The 10,243-nt window shown below is 29.9% G+C and overlaps 1 protein-coding gene across 1 annotated transcript; it reads left to right on the forward strand.

Moving 5' to 3' along the window:
- Positions 1 to 3,349: 3,349 nt before the first annotated feature.
- On the forward strand, positions 3,350 to 7,593 carry LOC119606790 (D-glucuronyl C5-epimerase B-like). Its single transcript, XM_037960380.1, has 4 exons — positions 3,350 to 3,896; positions 3,958 to 4,110; positions 4,184 to 4,977; positions 6,761 to 7,593. Exons 1-4 carry the CDS (start codon positions 3,378 to 3,380, stop codon positions 7,125 to 7,127), a joined length of 1,833 nt encoding a protein of 610 aa, XP_037816308.1. The 5' UTR covers positions 3,350 to 3,377; the 3' UTR covers positions 7,128 to 7,593.
- Positions 7,594 to 10,243: the final 2,650 nt, after the last annotated feature.

Genomic DNA, 10,243 nt, shown 5'->3' on the forward strand with positions numbered 1-10,243 from the left:
GTCTAGTCTATAGTCTAGTCTATAGTCTAGTCTATAGTCTAGTCTATAGTCTAGTCTATAGTCTAGTCTATAGTCTAGTCTATAGTCTAGTCTATAGTCTAGTCTATAGTCTAGTCTATAGTCTAGTCTATAGTCTAGTCTATAGTCTAGTCTATAGTCTAGTCTATAGTGTAGTCTATAGTCTAGTCTATAGTCTAGTCTATAATCTAGTCTATAGTGTAGTCTATAGTCTAGTCTATAGTCTAGTCTATAGTCTAGTCTATAGTCTAGTCTATAGTCTAGTCTATAGTGTAGTCTATAGTCTAGTCTATATCTAGTCTATAGTCTAGTCTATAGTCTAGTCTATAGTCTAGTCTATAGTCTAGTCTATAGTCTAGTCTATAGTCTAGTCTATAGTCTAGTCTATAGTCTAGTCTATAGTCTAGTCTATAGTCTAGTCTATAGTCTAGTCTATAGTCTAGTCTATAGTCTAGTCTATAGTCTAGTCTATAGGTAGTCTATAGTGTAGTCTATAGTCTAGTCTATAGTCTAGTCTATAGTCTAGGCTATAGTCTAGTCTATGGTCTAGTCTATAGTCTAGGCTATAGTCTAGGCTATAGTCTAGGCTATAGTCTAGGCTATAGTCTAGTCTATAGTCTAGTCTATAGTCTAGTCTATAGTCTAGTCTATAGTCTATAGTCTAGTCTATAGTCTAGTCTATAGTCTAGTCTATAGTCTAGTCTATAGTCTAGTCTATAGTCTAGTCTATAGTCTAGTCTATAGTCTAGTCTATAGTCTAGTCTATAGTCTAGTCTATAGTCAAGTCTATAGTCCAGTCTATAGTCTAGTCTATAGTCTAGTCTATAGTCTAGTCTATAGTCTAGTCTATAGTCTAGTCTATAGTCTATAGTCTAGTCTATAGTCTAGTCTATAGTCTAGTCTATAGTCTAGTCTATAGTCTAGTCTATAGTCTAGTCTATAGTCTAGTCTATAGTCTAGTCTATAGTCTAGTCTATAGTCTAGTCTATAGTCAAGTCTATAGTCCAGTCTATAGTCTAGTCTATAGTCTAGTCTATAGTCTAGTCTATAGTCTATAGTCTAGTCTATAGTCTAGTCTATAGTCTAGTCTATAGTCTATAGTCTAGTCTATAGTCTAGTCTATAGTCTAGTCTATAGTCTAGTCTATAGTCTAGTATAGTCTAGTCTATAGTCTAGTCTATAGTCTAGTCTATAGTCTAGTCTATAGTCTAGTCTATAGTCTAGTCTATAGTCTAGTCTATAGTCTAGTCTATAGTCTAGTCTATAGTCTAGTCTATAGTCTATAGTCTAGTCTATAGTCTAGTCTATAGTCTATAGTCTAGTCTATAGTCTAGTCTATAGTCTAGTCTATAGTCTAGTCTATAGTCTAGTCTATAATCTAGTCTATAGTCTAGTCTATAGTCTAGTCTATAGTCTAGTCTATAGTGTAGTCTATAGTCTAGTCTATAGTCTAGTCTATAGTCTAGTCTATAATCTAGTCTATAGTGTAGTCTATAGTCTAGTCTATAGTCTAGTCTATAGTCTAGTCTATAGTCTAGTCTATAGTGTAGTCTATAGTCTAGTCTATAGTCTAGTCTATAGTCTAGGCTATAGTCTAGTCTATGGTCTAGTCTATAGTCTATAGTCTAGTCTATAGTCTATAGTCTAGTCTATAGTCTATAGTTTAGTCTATAGTCTAGTCTAGTCTATAGTCTATAGTCTAGTCTATAGTCTAGTCTATAGTCTAGTCTATAGTCTAGTCTATAGTCTAGTCTATAGTCTAGTCTATAGTCTAGTCTATAGTCTAGTCTATAGTCTAGTCTATAGTCTAGTCTATAGTCTAGTCTATAGTCTAGTCTATAATCTAGTCTATAGTCTAGTCTATAGTCTAGTCTATAGTCTAGTCTATAGTGTAGTCTATAGTCTAGTCTATAGTCTAGTCTATAGTCTAGTCTATAGTCTAGTCTATAATCTAGTCTATAGTGTAGTCTATAGTGTAGTCTATAGTCTAGTCTATAGTCTAGTCTATAGTCTAGTCTATAGTCTAGTCTATAGTCTAGTCTATAGTCTAGTTTATAGTGTAGTCTATAGTCTAGTCTATAGTCTAGTCTATAGTCTAGGCTATAGTCTAGTCTATGGTCTAGTCTATAGTCTAGGCTATAGTCTAGGCTATAGTCTAGTCTATAGTCTAGTCTATAGTCTAGTCTATAGTCTAGACTATAGTCCTGTCTATAGTCTAGTCAGATTGTCTTAAACTTTGTATTTTAGGGAACTAAGTTGAAACCATTTCTAAAAATTCGTTCTCTTTATCTGATCTACGACGATAATCACAGTTTACCTCAAGGTCTCCGAGTGGAATTGTACTTTATTATGGTATTCTAACGTAACCCTTGGTCAATTTTACTTGATTTTATGGAATCTAGTACCTAGAAATTTACAAAAATTTTTATTTTAAATATATTTAATATGAAATTAATTATAAAGCTTTTTAAGAAAACTTGTGTATTATGTTTTAAAGATACCCTACTTTTTACTTTATCTAATCAAATTTCTTTTGAAATTTTTCTAAAACCAACCTCGTATAATATTGAGCATATATTTTGAGATATAAATTTTTAGTTTATGGTATTGTATGTAATTATTTTATAACCTTTTAACAGAAACACAAACACACTATTATTCTTCTCTTTCAAATATTATGACCCTTTCTTGTCTTTATTTATGTGTAATAATTGACTTGGTTTGACTAGCTGGCTACCTGTTAAAAAAATCCAAAATTGTTAATCATCCTAAATACACACACACACAAACAAGAGCCGAGGAGATATGTGCAAGACAGATAAACAGGAATGAAGAAGATTAGAATACTACAGATTCAATTTGGAAAATATACCGAACGCATAACTAATAGTATTTTAATTACTTCTTGACCACAGTTTTCTCTCTGGGGTTCAACGAAACTATTTTGCATAAATATGTTAGTCTACTATCAACAACATTCCAACTTAGATGTTAAAACGAGTGTAACAAATTTAATTTGAGAGAAGAAAAAAAAAAAAAACAAGTTTATAAAGTGAAAACTTTATTAGTTATTTTAAAAGGAAAATTATCATTACATGATTAACAAGTATGCAATCTCGACACCTTCATCAACATTTTCAAACAAACACCACATAATCAATATACAATATTTCTTTTTTTATTATATTTCAATATAAAAGTGATAATGACACTGATAACAGTAAAATTAAAAAATAAAATTAATAAACAAACCAACCAAGCGTGCAAAGTGTTTGACTTAATTTTTATTAACTTTTTATATATTTGTATTCATTTCTTCGTTTCTTCTCTTACAGCGTGAACCGATTTTCTTCTTTATCATGCGCTTAAATTTAAAAGCTGTCCTCCTGCTACTCACCGTTGCCGTGGTGGTTATAACCTGTGCCGTTTATATGCGTTGTGCTGAATTTACTTTTCCCCATGATTTGGTCAAAAGATGGGATCGCAAATTGTATGCCGTTGGCGGCAATAGTGACTTACTTAATAATAATTTAGGCGAAGGTGGTGGAGGAGGAGGAGTGGGTGTGGATGGTGATGTTAGTGACTTAACACCCCTGCAAGATATAGAGTGCCTAATTAATCAAGAATATACAATACGTTGTAAACGTGATGAAGAAGATCATGAGATCTATGTACCATTTTCATTTATACGTAATTATTTTGATATTTCGGGATCGATGAGTAATCCCTCCTCACCACAAGCTATAGAGGGTAATAATGATGTACAAGTGCCAGCAGCCAAGTTCATGTGGATGCATAGTACGGCAAAAATAAATTTACCCAAGGGTAAATATGATCCCCGGGGATTGTTTATGTATTTTGAAAATTATAATGTAGAGGTAAGTAGAATGAAAAATGTCATTTTTTTTAAATATTAATTTTCTTAATTTCTTGTTTTAGGTACGTGATCGTGTTAAATGTATAAGTGCGGCCGATGGTGTACCCATTAGTACACAATGGGAAAAGCGCGGCTATTTTTATCCCACACAAATAGCCCAGTTTGCTTTGTCACACTATAGCAAGAATCTTACAGAACCAGAGCCTAGAATAAGAGTATGTTTTATTTTAGTTTAAAGATTAATTTAAAATTTATTAATAAAATTATTTTCTTTTATCTCATTATTAGATTCTTGAAAATGCCGATAATATGCTAAATACTTGGTCTATACCAAAAGGCAGTAATCTTACACGCAAATGGCATCCGAAATTCAACTCATCTGTTATACAATATGAAACTGCCATAGATTTTGATAGCGCTATAACACTTAATAATATAGATCAAACTTTGGACTTAGTTTTAAATATAGATTTATTGCTTATTACCAATAGCAGCAGTCTAATGGTGACGGTAGAAAATCACGAAACAAAACGTACTTATCGTGTTCACTATATACCAGCCGATCTGCTGTTAAGTGTACAAGATGAGAATATTTACTATGGCCTCAGTGTACAGGCCCTTAATAAATGGCGCCATTTAACGCGCGATCTTCATATCGATGTTCAAAAGGGCCTGGCAATGGAGAGTCCCAAAAAGTCTGGCATTAAAATTAAACGTTCAGAATTACGTATTGTGTCGATATCTTTAATGGGTATTGGTTTCTTTGACAATATTACTTTGTCGACGTATAATCATTTGGCACATTTCTACGATGCTGCCGAATGGTTTGTTAATAATCAAGATCTACGTACTGGTGGCTGGCCCAATCCAGTGAGACGTAGTTTAAATGGATTTGCTGAATTGAGATCCGGTTGGTTGTCTGCCATGGGTCAGGGTCATGCTATATCAGTATTGGCGAGAGCCTATTGGCATTCGGGCGGTGATAAAAGGTACTTAAAAGCGGCGTCATTAGGTTTGAAGCCTTATCGGGTATTATCGAAAGATGGTGGTGTGCTGGCACAGTTTATGGATAAATATTATTGGTAAGTAGGAAATTAGTTTGTAAATTTTTAAGTTCGAAAACGAAAAAATGATATTTTTATGCATTGTCATCCTTAAAGATTGTTTTAACAGCTTTTAAAAATTTTCGATCTTATGTTCAAATTTTCGTAATAATTTTTTTTTTTTAATTTTCGAACATAAGTTCAAATTTTATTTAATCCTAATAATATTCAGAATTTACATTTAAAATTCTTTGAAATTCGTTAAAATTTTTAAAAAATTTTCGAACATAAGTTCAAATTTTATTTGATATTAATAATATTTTGAATTTACATTCGAAATTCCTGAAAATTTTGAAATAATTTTAAAAACTCTTTGAATTGGAAAATATAAAATATTCGAATCGATTAAAATTATATTTGTATGTATTGTCATGCTTTTAAGATTAAACTTTTAAAACTTTTCGAATATAAGTTTAAATTTTCAAAATTTAAAAAAAAAAATGTTTAAAAACATTTTCGAACATAAGTTCATATGATATTTAAGCTCTAAAAGCATATATTTTGAAATTACACTGAAAATATTTTAAATTCAGGAAAATTTTGAAAATTTACAAAAATTTTAAGTTCGAAATTGAAAAATATAAAAATATTGGTGTCGAATAAAACTTAAATTATATTTTTAAATTGTTATGATTTAGAGGTTATTTTAACAGCTTTTAAAACTTTTCGAACAGTTCAAATTTTCGAAAACTCAAAAAAATATTTAAAAACATTTTCGAACATAAGTTAAAATTTTATTTAAGCTCTAAATGCTTATATTTTAAAATTACTTTGAAAATAATTTTAAATCCATGAAAATTTTGAAATTGTTTTGAAAATTTTTAAGTTCGAAATAGAAAAATATAAAAATAGGTATCGAATAAAACTAAAATTATATTTTTATATAATGTCATGCTGTACACATTATTTTAACAGCTTTTAAAACTTTTCGAACATAAGTTCGAATTTTCAAAAACTCTAAAAATGTTTAAAAACATTTTCGAACATAAGTTAAAATTTTATTTACCTCTAATAAAAGCTTATATTTTGAAATTACTTCGAAATCCACTTTTAAATCCATGAAAATTATGAAATTACTTTGAACATTTTTAAGTTCGAAATTGTAAAATGTAAAAAAATTTTGCCTCACATAAAACTAAAATCATATTTTTATGAATTGTCAGGCTTTTAACAATTTTAAAAGTTGTTAATAGCTATTAAAACTTTTCGAACATAAGTTCGAAAATTCGAAATTTAAAAAAAAATATTAATATTAAATGAAAAAATTGCCTTAAATAAAATATGATTATTAAAGGACTTTCCTACTTTGACAAAAATTTATCTAATATAAGTTCGAATTTTCGAAATTTAAAAAAAATAACTACGAAACTGATTTCGAACTGTATTTTCGAATTTTTAATATGAATTATAGATATTTTTAACAGCCTTTAAAATATTTCGAACTAAATTTCGAAAAAATTTCGCACAACAGAAAATTTTCGAATATAATTTGGAACAATATTTTTAAAGGTTTGACATGATTTATAGTTTTATATAACAACAATTTTTGATTTTTTCTAAATCCTCATAAACTGGATATTGTTTTAAAAACTTTAAAAAATGTCTTCGAATTTAAGTTCGAACAGAATTTTCAAATTTTAAAAATGAATTCTAAATTATTTGAACAAAGCGAGAACAGGCTTATAATTTAATTCCGAATTTAGTTCCTAAGATTTCACAGATCCATAAACATTTTGTTAACGTCTATTACCACTCTTTACAGGTATGAAGAATATCCTACAACTCCAGCTTCGTTTGTTTTAAATGGCTTCATTTACTCCCTATTGGGTTTATATGATCTTAATTCTACGGCTCCCTCAAATATTGCCAATGAAGCTGGTAAACTTTTCAATCAGGGCATGATATCCCTTAAGAAAATGTTACTTCTATACGATACTGGCTCTGGTACTAGTTACGATTTGCGACATTTAAGTTTAGGCGTTGCGCCAAATTTAGCACGTTGGGATTATCATGCTACGCATGTTAATCAATTGCTACTCTTGGCCACAATCGATTCGGATCCAATTATATCACAGACTGCCGAACGTTGGAAGGGTTATATGTTTGGTAAACGAGCTAAACACAATTGAGTATGTCTGAGACCGGGGAGCAATACTGTACGCCGTTGCCATAAATATAAGCGCACAAAAGAAACTCCCTTGGTTTCGCGATAAAAACTACTGTGACAGCTACTACCACACTGGTTTACTAAAACTACTAGTACTCCTCTTCCTTTAAAAGAAAAGAAAAAAACAAAACAAAACAAACATTGAAATGAAAATGTTAGAAAAATAAGTGATATTTGCACATTTGAACTTAAGTATTGTTATTTATTTTTGTACTTTGAAAACAAATCGAAACAGAAAAAAATTTAACTTTCCTAAAGTGAATTTTTTTTTTAATTTAATTTTTTATTTTAGAATTTATGATGAAATCTATGTTCTTGTCTTTTTATATAAATAAGTATAATACCAAGAATACTGTTATAAACAGTATTTAAAAAAAATCTTTATTAGTATTAATTAACATTTTTTTGTTTGTATTTTTTTTTTTTATTTTTTATATATTTTATACATTTATGTATAGTTTTTTTTTTTTTATTTATGTATATTTTTATTTATATCTTTTGAAGTATAATTTCGTCTGTATTTACTAATGTATTTGGTGCTGTTTTTTTAGTTTTATATTTTTATTTTATTCTCTGCTTAATGATAAAAAACAATGTACGTACCTTTTTATAAACTTATATACACGAATAGTAACAAGATTTTCTTTTTTTAATATTATTATTATTTTTGCCATTTACATTTTTACTATTAACGAAAACAAAAACTATAACTTTTCAATACTTTAGCTTTAACTCTAATAAGTCTAAATTATGGAAATTTTTTGTAATAAAAAAATGTATACCTACAGGTTTTTGAAAAACCTACAAACATATTTATTAATATCTATAAAAAAACTAAACTGTATTTTCACAGTATCAATTGCAAAACGACAAAAGAAAAATAACTATTAAACTTAAATGAGATAAAAGAAAACATATAGAAAACTGTTTTTAAGAGATTTTTTATACGGATTTTAAAAAACTACACCATTTATACATGCTATAGGAAAGACCTTTGAAGTTCTTTTAGTGAATTTTAGTTAACGCTGTTTTTATCTTCTCTGCGAATGCCCTGCTCTAGCCGGTAAAGAAACAGTTTCCTTGACAATTTCTTCATATCCAACTTTGGTAAGATATCTGGGTCAAAACTTAATGATCTACAGAGATTTCTAAAGACTACGTGACGGATCAAATACTACATGTGGCGAGTGGAGTAGTGCTGTTAATACGGACTCTATTTGATGTTAGTGCGCAGTGAACTACTACAATAACTAAACAATTTTTTGAGGGATAATAGACTAGACTAGACTATAGACTAGACTATAGACTAGACTATAGACTAGACTATAGACTAGACTATAGACTAGACTATAGACTAGAGTATAGACTAGACTATAGACTAGACTATGGACTAGACTATAGACTAGACTATAGACTAGACTATAGACAAGACTATAGACTAGACTATAGACTAGACTATAGACAAGACTATAGACTAGACTATAGACTAGACTATAGACTAGAAATAGACTAGACTATAGACTAGACTATAGACTAGACTATAGACTAGACTATAGACTAGACTATAGACTAGACTATAGACTAGACTATAGACTAGACTATAGACTAGACTATAGACTAGACTATAGACTAGACTATAGACTAGACTATAGACTAGACTATAGACTAGACTATAGACTAGACTATAGACTAGACTATAGACTACTAGACTATAGACTAGACTATAGACTAGACTATAGACTAGACTATAGACTAGACTATAGACTAGACTATAGACTAGACTATAGACTAGACTATAGACTAGACTATAGACTAGACTATAGACTAGACTATAGACTAGACTATAGACTAGACTATAGACTAGACTATAGACTAGACTAAAGACTAGACTATAGACTAGACTATAGACTAGACTATAGACTAGACTATAGACTAGACTATAGACTAGACTATAGACTATAGACTAGACTATAGACTAGACTATAGACTATAGACTAGACTATAGACTAGACTATAGACTAGACTATAGACTAGACTATAGACTAGACTATAGACTAGACTATAGACTAGACTATAGACTAGACTATAGACTAGACTATAGACTAGACTATAGACTAGACTATAGACTAGACTATAGACTAGACTATAGACTAGACTATAGACTAGACTATAGACTAGACTATAGACTAGACTATAGACTAGACTATAGACTAGACTATAGACTAGACTATAGACTAGACTATAGACTAGACTATAGACTAGACTATAGACTAGACTATAGACTAGACTATAGACTAGACTATAGACTAGACTAGACTATAGACTAGACTAGACTAGACTATAGACTAGACTATAGACTAGACTATAGACTAGACTATAGACTAGACTATAGACTAGACTATAGACTAGACTATAGACTAGACTATAGACTAGACTATAGACTAGACTATAGACTAGACTATAGACTAGACTATAGACTAGACTATAGACTAGACTATAGACTAGACTATAGACTAGACTATAGACTAGACTATAGACTAGACTATAGACTAGACTATAGACTAGACTATAGACTAGACTATAGACTAGACTATAGACTAGACTATAGACTAGACTATAGACTAGACTATAGACTAGACTATAGACTAGACTATAGACTAGACTATAGACTAGACTATAGACTAGACTATAGACTAGACTATAGACTAGACTATAGACTAGACTATAGACTAGACTATAGACTAGACTATAGACTAGACTATAGACTAGACTATAGACTAGACTATAGACTAGACTAAAGACTAGACTATAGACTAGACTATAGACTAGACTATAGACTAGACTATAGACTAGACTATAGACTAGACTAAAGACTAGACTATAGACTAGACTAAAGACTAGACTATAGACTAGACTATAGACTAGACTATAGACTAGACTATAGACTAGACTATAGACTAGACTAAAGACTAGACTAAAGACAAGACTATAGACTAGACTATAGACTAGACTATAGACTAGACTAAAGACAAGACTATAGACTAGACTATAGACTAGACTATAGACTAGACTATAGAC

The sequence above is a fragment of the Lucilia sericata genome, unplaced genomic scaffold (assembly GCF_015586225.1).
Source record: "Lucilia sericata isolate MDLA Ls3-8-SP2 unplaced genomic scaffold, ASM1558622v1 Contig000622F_arrow, whole genome shotgun sequence".
Taxonomy (NCBI): domain Eukaryota; kingdom Metazoa; phylum Arthropoda; class Insecta; order Diptera; family Calliphoridae; genus Lucilia; species Lucilia sericata.

What these genes read in the sequence shown, in the direction of transcription:
- LOC119606790 (XM_037960380.1), top strand. Translation starts at nt 3,378, where the DNA reads ATGCGCTTAAATTTAAAAGCTGTCCTCCTGCTACTCACCGTTGCCGTG. An exon ending in AACCAGAGCCTAGAATAAGA is followed by an intron (nt 4,111 to 4,183) that starts GTATGTTTTATT and finishes TCTCATTATTAG; the next exon opens with ATTCTTGAAAATGCCGATAA. An exon ending in TTTATGGATAAATATTATTG is followed by an intron (nt 4,978 to 6,760) that starts GTAAGTAGGAAA and finishes CACTCTTTACAG; the next exon opens with GTATGAAGAATATCCTACAA.